Below are 20,797 nucleotides of genomic sequence, written 5' to 3'. Positions count from 1 at the left end.
GTGTTTAAAAGCTGTACTTTTGTTTTCATCCAAAATTAAAATAACCATGAAAAAAGAATATATATCTTTGCATCAGTCAGGATCCCAGCAGGGAACAAATGGCCCTGCAGATGGGGTAATGGAGGACAGTTTGCTAAAGGGTCTGTTTATAAAGGTGTGAGAAGTATTGAGGTCAGCAGTGCCCAGCTAGGCACCACTAAGACCTTACTTAAGCCTAAAGGGCAAGAGGAGGGAAAGATTTTCAGAAGCCAGCGCAGGGGCCTTCTGTGCTCTTTGGTGGAAGGACCCCAACACCACACCTCTCCAACGGGAAAGAGACCAACACAACAAACGGCCTGGTCCCACTCCTCCAGCCTCCTTTCCTGCTATGCTATTCCTTGCCAAACCCCATCGGGAGCCAGAGGACCAGCAAACCTTTTGATGCAGACCCTGAAGGTCAGCCTGTCAGGCATCGGGGATGGTATAAGATAGAGATGGGAGAGTAGAAAGTGGTTTTGAAGGGACAGATGGAAATAGCCAGCTGGGAATTACCACTTGGAGACATTCATTGTCTAGAAAAATACCAATGAAAAAATCGGCCCTGCTTTTAAAAACTGTTTTATCATTAAAATGTTAAATTCTGGATAATTGGAAGATAGCTTTTAAAATCTTTCATACTAAAGCTGCATTACAGGCTGTACAGGAAAGCTAGGCACCTAGCTACATGTGAGTTGTTCATCACTCTTCTAAAATTTGATTTTTGATAATTAACCTCATCAAATATTTAAGGGAGAGCCTTACTCTACCCACTATTCCCCCCACCCCCCATGTACTTAAAATACATTTTAATACCTTAGATTTACACTTTGCTGCACAGCAGTAATTAATACAGCATTGTAAATCAACTACAATTAAAAAAAAAGAATTAAAAAAATAATGTATTAAATTACAAACCAAAACAAGGAGCCAAATGCCCTGACACACCCAATCTAGAATTATTTATCTGGTGTGTATCAGGGATACAGAAGCAAAGCAGAAAATATTCAGTGCATGGAATTTATTTAATTTTTTCAAACTTATGGAACTTTGGTCTCTCTTATTTGAGTGTAGCTCAAAGAGACAAAAAATAATAATAAAAATACAGTTTCCCCCCAAAATCTTAGATTTAGAAGTTTGGGGGAAGTTTTTTTAAGTTCTCTATTAGAGATTTTCCTCCCCTCCCCTCTCTCTAGGGAGCTCTGGTGCCCAAAGTGAATAGCTTTGTGGAGGCGCAAATCTCAGAATCTTTAGTTCCTCCTAGAAGTTATAATCCATATGCATTCTTTTAATTGGAGAATAGACCGTTAGCTTAGTTGTTTTTTCAGGGTCATAGCAATAGTTCTTTTACTTGTAAGAGAAAAGCTATTTGTAGTAAAGTCTTATTTTGCCCAGTAAGAATTCTTTAACCACAGTGACGATGATTATTGTTTGTGCGGGGCTGCAGAAGAAACCACACCCTGGAGATCAGGGCTGTAGAGTCAGGAGGAAACCTCACTCCTTGTCTGGTACTGATCAAGTCCCTTCAGCCCCCAGAGCTTCAGTTCCCTCAAGTCTAAACGGGGTATGTGTCTTGTTACTAGAATTACCTGAGATCACAACTCAAGATTCTGTTAGCAGACGCTTCCTGAGAGAGGAGAGCTTTACCAAGTTACATGAAATCTAGGAAATGAGAAGCTCCTAAAGGAAGCCAGAAAGCAGTAGAAAAAAAGGAGACCCTCAGGCAGCGGGTGCCGCCTCCCCTCTGGGTCTCCTTTGGTCCTGGAATTTTCTAGCGATGTGCGGGGGGAGGGAGGAGGGGGATTAGTAAGGGAGCGAAAACATCAGTACTGGCCAGCAGTAAGTCTTTGGGCTTTGAGACATCTCGGGGCTGAATTATATAAATTAATGTTTGAAATTCTTCTGCTCCCATCTAGGGTGTTTTCAGCGATCGTGTTGGGCGCCGTGGCTCTCGGACACGCGAGTTCCTTTGCTCCAGACTACGCTAAAGCCAAGCTGTCTGCAGCGCACTTATTCAGCCTGTTTGAAAGACAACCTTTGATTGACAGCCACAGTGAGGAAGGCCTGAAGCCTGTGAGTTCTCTGCTGTCTGATCAGCACTCGGTTAATTTTTTCCTAAACGTTTGCTGTCTGCTAGATCATGTCGACTGAAGGAAAAAAAAAGGCACAACGTGAGAGTTGTGAGTTAAGTTTTATTCGGGGCAGAATGAGGACTGCAGCCTGGGAGACAGCATCTCAGAGAGCTCGGAGAAACTGCTCCTAAGAGGGAGGGGGAACGTCAGAGTTCCATAGGATGTTAGTGAAGGGGGCACGTGCAGTGAAGCACGCATTTTGGCAGAGCCTTGCTGCTGCTCACAAGGAGCAGATGCCCCCATTAACGACTGTAGTGCTTTTCTAGGTACGAGAAGATGCAAGAAATTGGGTCCATAAAATCTTCTCCTGAAAATACCTAACTATCTGAAGGCCTGTTCTGCCGGTTTTTCCCAGAGCGCCTCATTCCTGATCTCCACCCTGGACTCCTTTCAGGGGGTGTTGAAGGCTGGCGGCTGCCGCAGTTTGTAACTCTGTCCTTGTAGAGGCAGATGGCAAGTGGCAATTTTTAGTTGGCAGTTGCAACCACAGGATAAATTTGTAGTGATTACACTGACATTCCCTTCACTGGCTTTGCGATAGTTACAAGGCTAATAATATTTGGCCAACTTTCCTGGCATTTTCAAATTTCACAGGGGGTTGCAAGGATGAGCACATCAAAAGTAAAGAACCCCCAAATCCAGATGTACTAGAACTGAATAATTTCCATGAAAATTGTGAGTCACTTCTGCATGGAAGGTATGTGCCTGTAGCTGCGTGTGTAACTGCGTTAGCAATTTGGCTTTTATCACATAATCGTCATCACAGCGTTACGACTGGGGAGAAGGCCACTTTATTCAGAGTAGGAGGAATAATCCTTTACTGTCCCCAAACTTAGATCTCAGTGTTCTTTGTGTTCCTTGCCTAACACAAGCCGCTGCACGTTTTAATGCAGGCGAAGCAGCATGGGTAAAGCGATGGGGACTTAGCACAACCGTTTTGGAACTTCACCAGGTATTTCCTGTTCTGAGAAAATAGCTGTGCCCAAGTGAGGGAGATAAAGAGGCCACCAGGGCTGCAGGCAAGGGCTGTCCACTGAGACGGCAGGTAGAAACTGCTCTAAATCGCTAAGCCTCTGAGCCTTGGGCCATTGACTTGGCTCCAGCCACAAAATCATCAGTTGGGAAAGCTAAATATTTGTCTTCAGTGAACCAGAAATTTTGAGTTTAGTTAACAACTCTGTAATATGACTGTGTTTAACCTGTACCCCCGGCTCCTATCTTCATTTTATGTAACAACTTGCTACCAGTACTAACTGGTGCCAGTACCTGTACTGAATATGAATTGTATGTTTCTCTGCTATAGTGTTTGGTAAAGCTTCCTTGGAATTCTACTTTTTTTTTTAAATTTATTTTTGGCTGCATTGGGTCCTCATTGCTGCACGCGGGCTTTCTCTAGTTGTGGCGAGCGGGAGCTACTCTTCGTTGCGGTGTGCAGGCTTCTCATTGCAGTGGCTACTTGTGTTGCAGAACACGGATTCTAGGCGCATGGGCTTCATTAGTTGCGGCTCACGGGCTCAGTAGTTGTGGCGCACGGCGGTAGTATCTCCGCGGCATGTGGGATCTTCCTGGACCAGGGCTCGAACCCGTGTCCCCTGCATTGGCAGGCGGATTCTTAAGCACTGCGCCACCAGGGAAGGCCTTGAAATTATACTTTTTATTTCAGTCATTATCAGACCAATTACAATAGCAACATAAAAATATCTATTTTTTAGGATAAGTTTGAAGGAAACGTGACACTTAATGAAGTCGTGTTCAACTATCCCACGCGGCCAAACGTGCCCGTGCTTCAGGGGCTGAGCCTCGAGGTGAAGAAGGGCCAGACGCTGGCCCTGGTGGGCAGCAGCGGCTGTGGGAAAAGCACGGTGGTCCAGCTCCTGGAGCGGTTCTATGACCCCTTGGCTGGCACAGTGGTGAGCACACTTTCTTAAATTAGTAACTTGATTTAAGGCAGTATTTCAAGTGGCTAAACCAATATTCCCATAATATTGGAAAAAACTGGACAAGACCTATAATCCTAACTGATACAAGGACCACCATTCTCTAAACCCCAAGGTGGCACCCACAGTCAGACAGATATATGGGGACGGTAGGGTAGAACATCAGGAATTGAGTGTAGTTCAGAAAGTACTGAGTGTGAAGTTGATCTGTGCCCTGCCCTGGGCCTTCTGAGCCAGCTGGAGTCTCCTGCGTGAACACTCAATCGCTTCCTGGGTTGTAAAGGTAAGCCGCACAGTCCTGCCAGAGTTCTGAGTAGACGCCCAGGACTCCCTCCCCTCCTCCTGCCTTTGCCATCTCTCTCTAACCCGTACTCCAGCCCTCTCATATTTGACTTTCAGCATTGATGTTGTGGTGTCTAGCCCCTGGCCCTCTTCCATGAGTGGAGACTTGGCTCTTAGCGAAAATGCCTGCACTTCCCATTACCTTGGGATGGTACCCACTGACCTAGCCCAGGAAGCCCACCCCCATTTAGACAGTCACCAGAATGTTAAACCTTGTTGAGTTGTTTCTTTGGGGGAAATCTTATGCTTCCACTATTACAATTACTCTGAAGGTATGAATACGGGCAAACCAGCTCAACAATACTCTGTAGGTGTGCTGTGCTAATACCACAGTGGGAATTTCTTTAGAGGGCAAGACTAGTTGGACTTGTGTGTATTTCTTCACCGTGCCCTTTGCATTGCTGGAAGCTGTATTCTCAGTTAGCACATCACAAGGCTCCTCTAGAAGCATCGTGCCTCCTGCTTACGGCACACAAAAAAATCATCAAAACCACCATCAACAAAGCCAGTTTTCCAAAGATAAAGATACTGCCCTTTGAGCTTGTCCACTTTCCACTCAACTCTTGTCCTTTAGTGCCATCAAAAAGAGAAATGGGGGGAGTTGAAGGCTGGTAGTCCTCAAGTGAAAGAGAGGTAGAGGTAGGAAAGGAAATAACCAACTTTCAAAATCTGGGGCCATGCTGATCTGCTTTTTGTCCTGGTGTGCCTGGAGGAGGGGGATACAGTCAAGGTGAAAGGTTGCAGTTGTTCAGGCGACAGCAGATAGGAGCAGGACACCTAACTGCATACTTCTTAAAGGCAGAGGACGGTACATTTGCCTGGATGAGGGCAAGGTAGGAAGCAGAGGAAGTACTGTGGAAAGACGGGGCCAAATGTGCCGCCATTTTTCCAGGTAGAACAAGAAAGGGATGGGCTAGTTAACAACAGCAAGAAATCGTTTGGTTGGCTGTGTTGGCCTCCAGCAGTGTAAGAGCTTACAGGCTGTGAGGGTTGGTATTTCACAAACTGCTGATGCCCACGTGCAACAGTCCTCCTAGTAACTTACTGTTTAGTTGTTTGTTTTTTAAGCCCTTCTTATAGTTTGTGGACTTTGGTTTTCAGCTCCTAGATGGTCAAGAAGCAAAGAAACTCAACATCCAGTGGCTCAGAGCCCAACTCGGCATTGTGTCCCAGGAGCCCGTCCTGTTTGACTGCAGCATTGCCGACAACATTGCCTATGGAGACAACAGCCGGTCTGTAAAGATGCCTGAAATCGTGAGTGCCGCCAAAGCAGCCAACATCCATCCTTTCATCGAGACCTTACCCAAAGTAAGTGAACTGGTAGCTTCCTAGGCTGATACCAGAATCAACTGCAAACTGTTTTCCTCCTCCCAAAGTTCCCAAAGTTATACTTCAAAGTCTTGCAACAGAACTTGCCTCTGTACTAGCACTGTGACCTTGGACAAGACACTGAAGTCCATGATACCAAGTTTCCTTACTGGTAAATGGGAAAATTAGGCATGGTGTCTACCTTGTACAAATGTCGTGAGAAGCAAACGAGGTGATGTTAAGTCACCTCAAACAGGTGCTTGAGGGCTGCGTTCGTACTGTAGCCATGTTTGCTTTATTCCTTACGGTACTTTCTTTTTTAAACATTTTATTTTGAGATAATTATAGATTCATGTGCAGTTGTAAGGAATACAGAGATCTTGTGTACCCTTGACCCAGTTTCCTCCAATGACATCTTGCAAAACTAATAGGGTATTGCAACCACGATACTAATTTTGATACAATCCACTTATCTTGCTCAGGCTTCCCCAGTTTTATCATACTTGTCTGCATTTGGATACGTTTGTAGTTCTACGCAATTTTACTGCGTGTGTAGATTCATGTATCCACTACCCCTGTCAAGATACGGAACGTTTTCATCACCACAGATTCCTCATTTTGCCCTTTTATAGCCACACACCCCTCCTCCCTGCCCTTACTCCCCACGACCCCTGGCAACCACTAACTGTTCTCCATTTCTGTAATCTTATACTTTAAGAATGTTACGTAAACATATGTACAGTAGATAACCTTGTGAGATTAGCTTTTTCCCTCAGCATAGTTCCCTGAAGCTGTTGTGTATACCTGTATACACAACAGTTCATGCCTTTTTATCGCTGAGTCGGATGGCTCCATGGTCTGGATGGCCCGCAGCTTTTTAACTTTTTATTGGGGTATAGTTGATTTACAATGCTGTGTTAGTTTCTGGTGTACAGCCAAGTGAATCACTTATGCATATACACTTATCCACTCTTTTAGATTCTTTTCCCATATAGGCCATTACAGAGTACTGAGTAGAGTTCCCTGTGCTATACAGTAGGTCCTAATTAGTTATCGATTTTATATATAGTAGTGTGTATATGTCAATCCCAATCTCCCAATTTATCCCCCTCGCCTTACCCGCTGGTAACCATAAATTTATTTTCTACATCTGTAACTCTTATTTCTGTTTTGTAGAGAAAAGGGAACCCTCTTGCACTGTTCGTGGGAATGTAGATTGGTACAGCCACTATGGAGAACAGTATGGAGGTTCCTTACAAAAAGTAAAAATAGAGCTACCATATGGTCCTCAGCTTTTTTAACTAGTCACCTGTTGAAGCACATCTAGGTTGTTTCCGTTTGGGCTATTAAGAGTAAAGCTGCTATAAATACTTGTGTACAGGCTTTAGTGTGACCCTAAATTTTTATTTCTCTGCGATAAATGCCCAGGAGCACAATTGCTAAACCATGTGCTAATTGCTTGTTTAACTTTATAAGAAACTGCTCAACTGTTTTCCAAGGTGGCCCTGCCATTTCATTTTCCCACCAGCAAGTATGAGGGAGGGATACTTGCTCTGAATCTTTGCCACCATTTGCTGTTGCCACTGTTTTTTCTACCATCCTGATAGGTGTACAGTGATATCTTACTGTGGTTTTAATTTGCATTTCCTAATGGCAGAGGACGTTGAACATTTTTTTATATAGTTATTTGCCGTCTATATTTCCTCTTTGGTGAAATGTCTTTTCATGTCTTTTGCCCATTTTCTAATTGGATTATTTTTTACTGTTGAGTTTTGACAGATTTTTATATATTCATGTTACTAGTCCTGTGTTGGAAATGTAGTTTGCAAATATTTTCTCCCAGTTTGTAGCTTATTTTTTCATCCTTTTAACGGGGTCTTTTTCAGATCTTCGGTTTTTAATTTTGATGAGGTCCAATTCATTTTTTCCTTTTACAGACTGTGCTTTTGATGTCAAGTCCGAGAACTCTTTGCCTAGCCCTTGGTCCTGAAGATTTTTCTCCACTATTTTCTGAATTTATGGTTTTACATGTTACTTTTAATTTCACACTCCATTTTGAGTTAATTTTGGTATAAGGTTGTTTTTCTTTAGTGTTTCATTTCTTTGGAGAGGACTGTACTCTCCAATTTCCACGGTCCCCAACACTCCCTATTTATCACCTCATTATTAGCAGTTATGACTATAGCCAAATTGCAGTGAAATCAATATATATTTGAAAACTAAGAGTTCAGTGAAACAATTTTCACAGTGACTAGTAACTTGATCTTATATTGAGTGCTGTGTATATATTTTTTTCTCTTGATTATATATTCCTTAAGGGTAAGAACACAGACTAATTCATTTTTATACTTCCCACAGTTCTGGTATAATAGGTAGCTGGTAAATATTTAAGTGAATGAATGAGTTTAAAAAAGAATAGGCTCCATGTGAGTCATGTGAATATTTCAAATAAAAAATGTTATACCTTAAACACTAACAAACATGTAACCATTTTAGGACTCCAGTGATAGCAGATCAACTGACATTTTGATAATGGTAGGAACTGGAGAATTTGTTGCAGCATACCATTGAAAACTAAGGTCATTAATTTTCTAGTTTGATTTTGAAAATGAATGTCCTGTTAAAAAAAAATTAAATGGACAACTTGGTAGTTGTTACAGAAACTTTTTAGTGATTCTAAGTAATCTTTTCTTATAATTAGAACTGTCAAGTGTTAAGAAGTAAAAGTTTATTCAATATGTCATTAGAATTTTTCTGAGCTAGAACTTTATTAACTTTACTAATGGCTAACTTGCAGAAATATGAAACAAGAGTGGGAGATAAGGGGACCCAGCTTTCGGGAGGTCAAAAACAGAGGATTGCTATTGCCCGAGCCCTCATCCGACACCCCCGAATCCTACTGTTGGATGAAGCTACATCAGCTCTGGATACTGAAAGTGAAAAGGTATGGCCTCCTACCTCATGTCCCATTTAATTTATAAAATAGAACTTCTTTGTGCAGTCAACCATGAAAAAATAGATAAACACACAAACAGCTCATACAGCTAAATATCCAGGGGGAAAAAAAAAAACCCAGTCAAGAAATGGGCAGAAGACCTGAACAGTTATTTCTCCAAAGAAGACATACAGATGGCCAACAAGCGCATGAAAAGATGCTCACCATCACTAATTAATGGAGAAATGCAAATCAAAACTACAGTGAGTACCACCTCACACTGGTCAGAATGGCCATCATCAGAAAGTCAACAGGGACTTCCCTGGTGGCACAGTGGTTAAGAATCCATCTGCCAATTCAGGGGACATGGGTTAGATCCCTAGTCCTGAAAGATCCCACATGCTACAGAGCAACTGAGCCCGTGTGCCACAACTACTGAAGCCTGCGCACCTAGAGCCCGTGCTCCGCAACAATAGAAGCCGCCACAAGGAGAAGCCCGTGCACCAAAAGGAAGGGTAGCCCCTGCTCGCCGCAACTAGAGAAAGCCTGCATGCAGCAACAAAGACCCAACACAGCCATCCATCCATCCATAAATAAATAAAATAAATAAAATTTTATTTATTTAAAAAAAAGTCTACAAATAACAAATGCTGGAGAGGGTGTGGAGAAAAGGGAACTCTCCTACACTGTTGGTGGGAATGTAAATTGGTACAACCATTATGGAGAACAGTATGGAAGTTCCTTAAAAAACTAAAAATAGAACTACCATATGACCCAGCAATCCCACTCCTGGGCATGTATCTGGAGAAAAACATGGTCTGAAAGTATATATGCACCCCAATGTTCGTTGCAGCACTGTTTACAATAGCCAGGATATGGAAGCAACCTAAATGTCCATTGACGAATGGATAAAGAAGATGTGGTACATATATACAATGGAATGCTACTCAGCCATAAAAAAGAACAAAATAGTGCCATTTGCAGCAACATGGATGGACCTAGAGATTATTATACTAAGTGAGGTAAGTCAGAGAAAGACAAATACCATTATGATATCACTCAAATGTGGAATCTAATTTAAAACTGATACAAAGGAACTTATTCATAAAACAGAAATAGACTCACAGACATAGAAAACAAACATGGTTGCCAAAGGGGAAAGGAGGGGAGGGATAAATTAGTCTGGTTTTAAAATGTACATACTACTATATATAAAATAGATAACCAACAAGGACCTACTGTATAGCACAGGGAACTATACTCAATATTCTGTAACAACCTATATGAGAAAAGAATTTGAAAAAATACATACCCGTGTATGTAAAACTGAATTACTCTGCTGTACCCCTGAAACTAACACACCATTGTAAATCAACACTATTTCAATAAAATTTTTAAAAATAGGCAAGCACAGAAATAAACAAATGTAGATAGCGGTTATTTTGAGGTAGAATATTTTAATTGAATCCCTTCCAGCATTTTCCAAATTTTCAAAAATGACCACGTATTACTTGTATAAAATGTTATTTTTTGCACTTTTCACTGGCTTTAGCGCATTAATAATGGAAAACCTGGGAAATAAAATACTCAAAAGTGAAGTAGTTAAGTTTAAATCATTTTGTGACTAGTGTGAGAATCCATTTTTATTATAAAGAACATAACTATATGCAAAATGGATTATGTAGCTACCCACCACCAGTCCCTCCCATCAGGAAATTTGCACAATCCTCTTAGATAGCCTCATCCACCAGAGGGCAGACAGCAGAAGCAAGAAGAACTATAATTCTGCAGCCTGTGGAACAAAAACCACATTCACAGGAAGACAGAAAAGATAAAAAGGCAGAGGGCTATATACCAGATGAAGGAACAAGATAAAACCCCAGAAGAACAACTAAATGAAGTGGAGAGAGGCAACCTTCCAGAAAAAGAATTCAGAATAATGACAGTAAAGATGATCCAGGACCTTGGAAAAAGAATGGAGGCAAAGATTGAGAAGGTGCAAGAAATGTTTAACAAAGACCTGGAAGAATTAAAGAACAAACAAACACAGATGAACAATACAATAACTGAAATGAAAACTACACTAGAAGGAATCAGTAGCAGAATAACTGAGGCAGAAGAACGGATAAGTGATCTGGAAGACAGAATGGTGGAATTCACTGCTTCGGAACAGAATAAAGAAAAAAGAATGAAAAGAAATGAAGACAGCCTAAGAGACCTCTGGGACAACATTAAACACAACAACATTCACATTATAAGGGTCCCAGAAGGAGAAGAGAGAGAAAGAACCAGAGAAAATATTTGAAGACATTATAGTCAAAACCTTCCCTAACATGGGAATGGAAATAGCCACCCAAGTCCAGGAAGCGCAGAGAGTCCCATACAGGATAAACCCAAGGAGAAACATGCCAAGACACATAGTAATCAAATGGGCAAAAATTAAAGACAAAGAAAAATTACTGAAAGCAGCAAGGGAAAAACATCAAATAACCTAAAAGGGAACTCCCATAAGGTTAACAGCTGATTTCTCAGCAGAAACTCTACAAGCCAGAAGGGAGTGGCATGATGTACTTAAAGTGATGAAAGGGAGGAACCTACAACCAAGATTACTCTACCCAGCAAGGATCTCTTTCAGATTTGATGGAGAAATCAAAAGCTTTACAGACAAGCAAAAGCTAAGAGAATTCAGCACCACCAAACCAGCTCTACAACAAATGCTAAAGGGACTTCTCGAAGTGGGAAACACTAGAGAAGAAAAGGACCTACAAAAACAAACCGAGAACAATTAAGAAAATGGTCATAGGAACATACATATCGATAATTACCTTAAACATGAATGGATTAAATGTTCCAACCAAAAGACACAGGCTTGCTGAATGGATACAAAAACAAGACCCATACATATGCTGTCTACAAGAGACCCACTTCAGACCTAGGGACATATACAGACTGAAAGTGAGGGGATGGAAAAAGATATTCCATACAAATGGAAATGAAAAGAAAGCTGGAGTAGCTATACTCATATCAAATAAAATAGACTTTAAAGTAAAGAATGTTACAAGAGACAAGGAAGGACACTACATAATAATCAAGGGATCAATCCAAGAAGATATAACAATTATATATGCACCCAACATAGGAGCACCTCAATACATACGGCAACTGCTTTAAAAGAGGAAATTGACAGTAACACAATAATAGTAGAGGACTTTAACACCTCACTTACCCCAATGGACAGATCATCCAAAATGAGAATAAGGAAACAAAAGCTTTAAATGACACAATAAACCAGACAGATTTAATTGATATTTATAGGACATTCCATCCAAAAACAGGTTACACGTTCTTGAAGTGTGCACAGAACACTCTCCAGGATAGATCACATCTTGGGTCACAAATCAAACCTCAGTAAATTTAAGAAAACTGAAATCATATCAAGCATCTTTTCTGACCACAATGCTATGAGATTAGAACTGAATTACAGGGAAAAAAACGTAAAAAACACAAACACATGGAGGCTAAACAATATGTTACTAAATAACGAAGACTGAAGAAATCAAAGAGGAAATCAAAAAATACCTAGAGACAAATGACAATGAAAACACGACGATCCAAAACCTATGGGATGCAGCACAAGCAGTTCTAAGAGGGAAGTTTATAGCTACACAAGCTTACCTCAAGAAACAAGAAAAATCTCAAGTAAACAATCTAACCTTACACCTAAAGGAACTAGAGAAAGAAGAACAAACACAACCCAAAGTTAGCAGAAGGAAAGAAATCATAAAGATCAAAGCAGAAATAAATGAAATAGAAACAAAGAAAACAATAGCAAAGATCAATAAAACTAAAAGCTGGTTGTTTGAGAAGATAAACAAAATTGATAAACCATTGGCCAGACTCACCAAGAAAAAGAGGGAGAGGACTCAAATCAATAAAGTTAGAAATGAAAAAGGAGAAGTTACAATAGACACCACAGAAATACAAAGCATCCTAAGAGACTACTACAAGCAACTCTATGCCAATAAAATGGACAACCTGGAAGAAATGGACAAATTCTTAGAAAGGTATGAACTTCCAAGACTGAACCAGGAAGAAACAGAAAATATGAACAATCACAAGTAATGAAATTGAAACTGTGATTAAGAATCTTCCAACAAACAAAAGTCCAGGACCAGATGGCTTCACAAGTGAATTCTATCAAATATTTAGTGAAGAGCTAACAATCATCCTTCTCAAACTCTTCCAAAAAATTGCAGAGGAAGGAACACTCCCAAACTCATTGTATGAGGCCACCATCACCCTGACACCAAAACCAGACAAAGATACTACAAAAAAATAAAATTACAGACCAATATCACTGATGAATATAGATGCAAAAATCCTCAACAAAATACTAGCAAACAGAATCCAACAACACATTAAAAGGACCATCCACCATGATCAAGTGGGATTTATCCCAGGTATGCAAGGATTCTTCAATATACACAAATCAATCAATGTGATACACCATATTAACGAAGGAGAAAAACCATATGATCATCTCAATACATGCAGAAACAGCTTTTGAACAAAACTCAACACACATTTATGATAAAAACTCTCCAGAAAGTGGGCATAGAGGGAACCTACCTCAACATAATAAAGGCCATATACAACAAACCCACAGCAAACATCATTCTCAATGGTGAAAAACTGAAAGCATTTCCTCTAAGATCAGGAACAAGACAAGGATGTCCACTCTCACCACTATTATTCAACATAGCTTTAGAAGTCCTAGCCATGGCAATCAGAGAAGAAAAATAAAAGGAATACAAATTTGAAAAGAAGAAGTAAAACTGTCACTGTTTGAAGATGACATGATACTACACATAGAGAATCCTAAAAATGCCACCAGAAAACTACTAGAGCTAAACAATGAATTTGGTAAAGTTGCAGGATACAAAATTAATGCACAGAAATCTCTTGCATTCCTATACACTAATGATGAAAAATCTGAAAGAGAAATTAAGGAAACACTCCCATTTACCGTTGCAACAAAAAGAATAAAATACCTAGGAATAAACCTACCTAAGGAGACAAAAGACCTGTATGCAGGAAACTGTAAGACACTGATGAAAGAAATTAAAGATGCTACCAACAGATGGAGAGATATACCAAATTCTTGGATTAGAAGAATCAATATTGTGAAAATGGCTATACTACCCAAAGCAATTTACAGATTCAATGCAATCCCTATCAAATTACCAATGGCATTTTTTACGGAACTAGAACAAATCATCGTAAAATTTGTATGGAGACACAAAAGACCCCGAATAGCCAAAGCAGTCTTTAGAGAAAAAAACGGAGCTGGAGGAATCAGACTCCCTGACTTCAGACTATACTACAAAGCTACAGTAATCAAGACAATATGGTACTGGCACAAAAACAGAAACATAGATCAATGGAACAAGATAGAAAGCCCAGAGATAAACCCACGCACCTATGGTCAACTAATGTATGACAAAGTAGGCAAAGATATACAATGGAGCAAGACAGTCTCTTCGATAAGTGGTGCTGGTAAAACTGGACAGCTACATGTAAAAGAATAAAATTAGAACACTCCCTAACACCATACACAAAAATAAACTCAAAATGGATTCGAGACCTAAATGTAAGACCAGAGACTATAAAACTCTTAGAGGAAAACAAAGGAAAAACACTCTTTGAATCACAGCAAGATATTTTTTGATCTACCTCCTAGAATAATGGAAACATAAACAAATGGGACCTAATGAAACTTCACAGCTTTTGCACAGCAAAGTAAACCATAAACAAGACGAAAAGACAACCCTCAGGGGCTTCCCTGGTAACGCAGTGGTTGAGAATCTGCCTGCCAATGCAGGGGACACAGGTTCGAGCCCTGATCCGGGAAGATCCCACATGCCGCGGAGCAACTGGGCCCGTGAGCCACAACTACTAAGCCTGCGCGTCTGGAGCCTGTGCTCCACAACAAGAGGGGCCGCAATAGTGAGAGGCCCACACACTGCGATGAAGAGTGGCCCCTGCTTGCCACAACTAGAGAAAGCCCTTGCACAGTAACGGAGACCCAACACAGCCAAAAATAAATATACATTAAGACAACCCTCAGAATGGGAGAAAATATTTGCAAACGAATCCTTGGACAAAGGATTCATCTCCAAAATATATAAACAGCTCATGCAGCTCAATATTAAAGAAACAAACAACCCAATCCAAAAATGGGCAGGAGACCTAAATAGACATTTCTCCAAAGAAGACATACAGATGGCCAAGAAGCACATGAAAAGCTGTTCGACATCACTAATTATGAGAGAAATGCAAATCAAAACTACAATGAGGTATCACCTCACACCAGTTAGAATGGGCATTATCAGAAAATCTACAAACAACAAATGCTGGAGAGGGTGTGGACCAAAGGGAACCCTCTTGCACTGTTCGTGGGAATGTAAATTGATACAGCCACAATGGAGAACAGTATGGAGGTTCCTTAAAAAACTAAAAATAGAATTACCATATGATCCAGCAATCCCACTACTGGGCATATACCCAGAGAAAACCATAATTCAAAAAGACACATGCACCCCAATGTTCATTGCAGCACTGTTTACAATAGCCAGGTCATGGAAGCAACCTAAATGCCCATTGACAGATGAATGGGTAAAGAAGATGTGGTACATCTATACAATGGAATATTACTCAGCCATAAAAAGGAACAAAATTGAGTCATTTGTTGAGACGTGGTTGGATCTAGAGACTGTCATACAGAGTGAAGTAAGTCAGAAAGAGAAAAACAAATATCGTATATTAACGCATGTATGTGGAACCTAGACTAATGGTACAGATGAGCCAGTTTGCAGGGCAGAAGTAGAGGCACAGATGTAGAGAACAAACGTATGGACACCAAGGGGGGAAAGCAGCGTGGGGGGAGGGTTGGGGTGAGGTGTGATGAATAGGGCTAATGGGATTGACGTGTATACACTGATGTGTATAAAACTGATGCCTAATAAGAACCTGCAGTATACAAACTACTAATACTAAACTTTCTTTGGGTTATTATTATGGAAATATGTTAATATAAATGTTTCAGACATTACATGAAATTTCTAAAAATCTTATATGTTCTGGTATAATAAGGCATAATTCTAGTTATTACTTGAAAATGTATATCTCAGAAATAACTAAATTTCCTTGTCAATTGCATTATTGTGAACTTTCATCAAATCTTTAACCATGGTCATTTTTAAGTCTTTTGTCATTTACAGACAGTTCTGGGTGTACTCTGATGCTTTTGCAAAAATGTTCCTATAAAAGGGTTTCATCTTCAAGGAATTCATGGAAAAGACTCTGACAAATACAGGTTTCTGGTAACTGACTATACTGCTGACATGAATGAATAAGCATTTTCAGAAAACTGATGAACTCATAAAAGTGTTAACAAAAGATCAAGATAAAAAAAATTAATTACATGGGACTGAGTGAACTGATGAGGATGATTATAATTTTTGTGACTTACTGTTTGAATAAAAAAAAAATCCCACAAGGACTCAGAGGCAAGAAAATATACAAATCAATTTTCACTGCAAAGTAAAGGAGCTGTTACAGTGGAGGATTACTGGACTGAATGTCAATATTATGGCATAGTATGAGTGTGTTTCGTGTTTGGTAATTGCAATCATTATTGCTTTTGTTGTGTTCATCCATTTACAATGCTTGGTGTCAGTCTATTTATCTCTTGTAAAAATAAAATACAGTGTGTGTGTGTGGGAAAAAAAGATGGATTATGTAAAAACATGCATAAAGCTAAAGATTCAAAATGAGACAAGAAAGGTAATTTTCTTTTGTACATATGGTAAAATATTTAGATTTCCTTTACAGTTAAAACTTATTTCTACAATTTTTAAGATAAGGCTTCTATTCTGATTTATCAATAGATTGTCCAAGAAGCTCTGGACAAAGCCCGAGAAGGCCGCACCTGCATTGTGATCGCTCACCGCCTGTCCACCATTCAGAATGCAGACTTGATAGTGGTGATTGAGAACGGCAAAGTCAAGGAGCACGGCACACACCAGCAGCTGCTAGCACAGAGAGGCATCTATTTCTCTATGGTCAGTGTCCAGGCAGGGACACAGAAGTGATGAACTCTTGTTATAGTGTATCTTAAAAATAAATTCAAATCATTCTACAACTTTTTCTGATTTAGAGACTTCTTTTCTAAGTCATCATAAAATATAGGTATATCTTATTCCATATCAATTTAGAACATCCAATTTGGGGTTGGATATTACAGCATTTGAAATGTAGGAGTTAAAAGTAACATCTGGCTTGATGAAGTATGAAAACAGCCTAGCTCTGAGTTACCAAAAACATATGGAGAGAATATCACTCAACCATAAAAAAGAATGAAGTAACACCATTTGCAGCAACATGGATGGACCTACAGATCATCATACTAAATGAAATAAATCAGAGAAAAATACCACATGATATCACTTATATGTGGAATCTAAAAAAAATATATGATACAAATGAACTTATTTACAAAACAGAAAAAGACTCAGAAAACAAACTTATGGTTAGCAAAAGGGAAAGGGGGGAGGGATAAATTTGGAATTTAAGATCAACAGGTACGCACTACTATATATAAAAATAAACAGCAAGGATCTACTGTATAGCACAGGGAACAATATTCAATATCTTTAAATAACCTATAATGGAAAAGAACCTGGAAAAATATGTATATATATAAAACGGAATCACTTCGCTGTACACCTGAAACACTATAAATCAACCATACTTGAATAAAAAAATTTAAAAATCATATGGAGAAAGTGAAGAGCAGAGTTTAGGTATATAAAACTGTAGAAGATTCAATGCAATCCCTATCAAGTTACCCAGGACATTTTTCACAGAACTAAAATTCATATGAAACCATAAAAGACACAATTGCCAAAGCAATCCTGAAGAAAAAGAACAACCCATGGGCTTACCTGGTGGCACAGTGGTTGAGAGTCTGCCTGCCGATGCAGGGGACGCGGGTTCGTGCCCTGGTCCGGGAAGATCCCGCATGCCGTGGAGCGGCTGGGCCCGTGAGCCATGGCCGCTGGGCCTGCGCGTCCAGAGCTTGTGTTGCACAACGGGAGAGGCCACAGTGAGAGGCCCGCGTACCGCAAAAAAAAAAAAGAACCCAGGAGGCATAACCCTCTCAGACTTCAGACAGTACTACAAAGCTACAGTAATCAAAACAGCATGGAGGAACTTCCCTGGTGGGGCAGTGGTTAAGAATCCACCTGCCAATGCAGGGGACACAGGTTCAAGCCCTGGTCCAGGAAGATCCCACATGCCATAGAGCAACTAAGCCTGTGCACCACAACTACTGAGCCTGTGCTATAGAGCCCACGAGCCACAGCTACTGACCCCGTGCGCCTGGAGCCCATACTCCGCAACAAGAGAAGCCACCACAATGAGAAGCCCACACACCGCAACTAAGAGTAGCCCCCACCTGCCACAACTAGAGAAAGCCCACCTGCAGCAATGAAGACCCAACACAGCCAAAAATAAAAATAATTTTTAAAGAAGTACTTAAATGTAAAGGTTTAAAAAAAAACAGCATGGTATTGGCACAAAAACAGACATATGGATAAATGAAACAGGATAGAGAGCCCAGAAATAAACCCACATGCCTATGGTCAATTAATCTTTGACAAAGGAGGCAAGAATATACAATGGGAAAAAGACAGTCTCTTCAGCAAGTGATGCTGGGAAAGCTGAACAGCCACATGTAAATCAATGAAGCTAGAACACACCTTCACACCATACACAAAAATAAACTCAAAATGGCCTAAAGACTTAAACGTAAGACATGACACTATAAAACTACTAGAAGAGATAACTGGCAAAACATTCTCTGACATAACTTGTACCAATGTTTTCTTAGGTCAGTCTCCCAAGGCAACAGAAATAAAAACAAAAATAAATGAATGGGACCCATTCAAACTTACAGGGTTTTGCACAGCAAAGGAAACTATATACAAAATGAAAAGACAAGCTGCAGAATGGGAGAAAATATTTGCAAACAATGTGACCAACAACCGATTGATTTCCAAAATACACAAACAGCTCATACAACTTAACAAAAAAACCTAATCGAAAAATGGGCAGAAGACCTAAACAGACATTTCTCAAAGAAGACATACAGATGGCCAACAGGTACATGAAAAGATGCTCAACTTCACTAACTATCTGAGAAATGCAATTCAAAAGGACAATGAGGTATCACCTCACACCGGTCAGAATGGCCATCATTAAAAAGTCCACAAATAACAAATGCTGGAGACGGTGTGGAGAAAAGGGAAGCCTCTTACACTGTTGGTGAGAATGTAAACTGGTACAGCCACTATGGAGAACAGTATGGAGGTTCCTCAGAAAACTAAAAATAGAGTTCCCATATGATCCAGCAATCCTGCTCCTGGGCATATATCCAGACAAAACTCTAATCCAAAGAGATACATGCACCCTTATGTTCATAGCAGCACTATTCACAATAACCAAGACATGCAAACAACCTAAATGTCCATTGACAAATGAATGGATAAAGAAAATGTGTAACAGATATACAATGGAATACTACTCAACCATAAAAAAGAACAAAATAATGCCATTTGCAGCAACATGGATGCAACTAGATTATCATACTGAGTGAAGTAAGTCAGAAAGACAATACCATTATGTTATTTATATGTGGAATCTAAAATACGACACAAATGAACCTATCCATGAACAAGAAACATAATCATGCACATAGAGAACAGACTGGTGGCTGCCAAGGCGGAGGGGGGTGGGGGAGGGACGGAGTGGGAGGTTGGGGGTAGCAGATGCAAGCTTTTATATACACAATGGATAAACAAGGTCCTACTATACAGCACACAGAACTATATTCAATGTCATGTGATAAACCATAATGGAAAAAATATATACAAGTGAATCACTTTGCTGTACAGCAGAAATTAACATTGTAAATCAACCATACATCAATTAAAAATTAATTAAATAAAACTGTAGAATTCAAAGAAGCCACAGACATAGGGAAGATTCTTATGGTCCTGATTCATTGGGTAGATGACAGGGTAGTTTGGGAACAATTTTCCTTGTTACAAAGTTAAAATATATTGTTCAATAGCATACTCTCTTCATTGGTAAATTTTCAAGTTATTCTACTAGAGAATTGAGGTTTTAAAAAAAGGAATGTATTCCCAGATTTATCATCACATTCCAAGAGAAAATGGAATTGTCCTTAGACAAACTAACTGTAGGCACACATTTGTTCCATATAAAGAGGCATATTGTTTAAATGTTTAAAACACATTAATAAAAACTGTACATATTATCTCAGTGCAATTTGAAACATTTGAAAGAAACATCAATAAAATGCTGTTTCTATAGAACTGCATTACTTTTACAAATAGTTTTATTTTCCCAGAAGACTAATCCACTTCAACAAGAAGGAATACGTTTAGATGGAGACCAAAAAGAAATATTCTAGGCAACCCTTGGAAGCTAACCACTCTGAAATGTTTTTTCCTTAATTTACTGCAGCAATACCCATTCTCACTGCTGTGACAGGTTGTTTAGGTCAGTAATCTATCCAAATCAGGTCTTCTATATGTAATAAATCATATATACCAAGGGATTTTTCAAATGTAACCATGTGTAGCAGTAGACTGAATTTCAGTTAACCAAGAGAGGAGTGGGGCAAAGGGTACGTTACCACAGTGACTCAAGGTGAAAATTCAACCTACTCTTATGTAATTATTCTCAGACTTGCCTGATAAGGATCATGGGGCATTTGCTCCTAGAAATTCTGACTCAGTAGGTGTGGGTAAGGCCCAGGAATCTTTTTGTAAAAAGCATTCCAGACGATTCTTAACTTCAGGCAGGTTAGAGGAACATGTTAAAAACATGAGTGAAAAGAGGTTTCTCTGCAGGAGGCGATCAGTTTCTAAAATACCCAATTCTTTAGATATTATTTAAAAACAATCAAACAGGCCTTAGAACTTCTACCTTTCACTCTTGCAACATTCTCACTGCCCAGTATGAAGTCCAGGCTAGAATCC

General features: G+C 39.7%; 2 protein-coding genes across 8 annotated transcripts in view; one reads left to right on the top strand and one right to left on the bottom strand.

Annotated features, from left to right (window-relative positions):
* Positions 1-16,872, top strand: part of ABCB4 (ATP binding cassette subfamily B member 4) — a 75,161-nt gene extending 58,289 nt beyond the window's left edge. For 5 of the 7 annotated variants that reach the window (XM_073809612.1, XM_073809613.1, XM_019928901.3 and 2 more), the window contains 5 exons: positions 1,932-2,088; positions 3,860-4,057; positions 5,528-5,734; positions 8,532-8,678; positions 16,619-16,872. In XM_073809612.1, the coding sequence (XP_073665713.1) occupies positions 1,932-2,088; positions 3,860-4,057; positions 5,528-5,734; positions 8,532-8,678; positions 16,619-16,822 (913 nt within the window). In that variant the 3' untranslated portion in view covers positions 16,823-16,872. The remainder of the gene's footprint in view (positions 1-1,931; positions 2,089-3,859; positions 4,058-5,527; positions 5,735-8,531; positions 8,679-16,618) is intronic. The other 2 variants (XM_073809614.1, XM_073809615.1) reach the window with 2 other exon arrangements.
* The window catches only part of CROT (carnitine O-octanoyltransferase), a 93,574-nt gene that overhangs the window by 10,219 nt on the left and 62,558 nt on the right, over positions 1-20,797 (bottom strand). The gene's annotated exons all lie outside the window — the stretch shown is intronic.

The sequence above is a fragment of the Tursiops truncatus genome, chromosome 9, assembly GCF_011762595.2.
Source record: "Tursiops truncatus isolate mTurTru1 chromosome 9, mTurTru1.mat.Y, whole genome shotgun sequence".
NCBI lineage: Eukaryota > Metazoa > Chordata > Mammalia > Artiodactyla > Delphinidae > Tursiops > Tursiops truncatus.
This window is presented reverse-complemented; position numbering and strand designations above follow the sequence as displayed.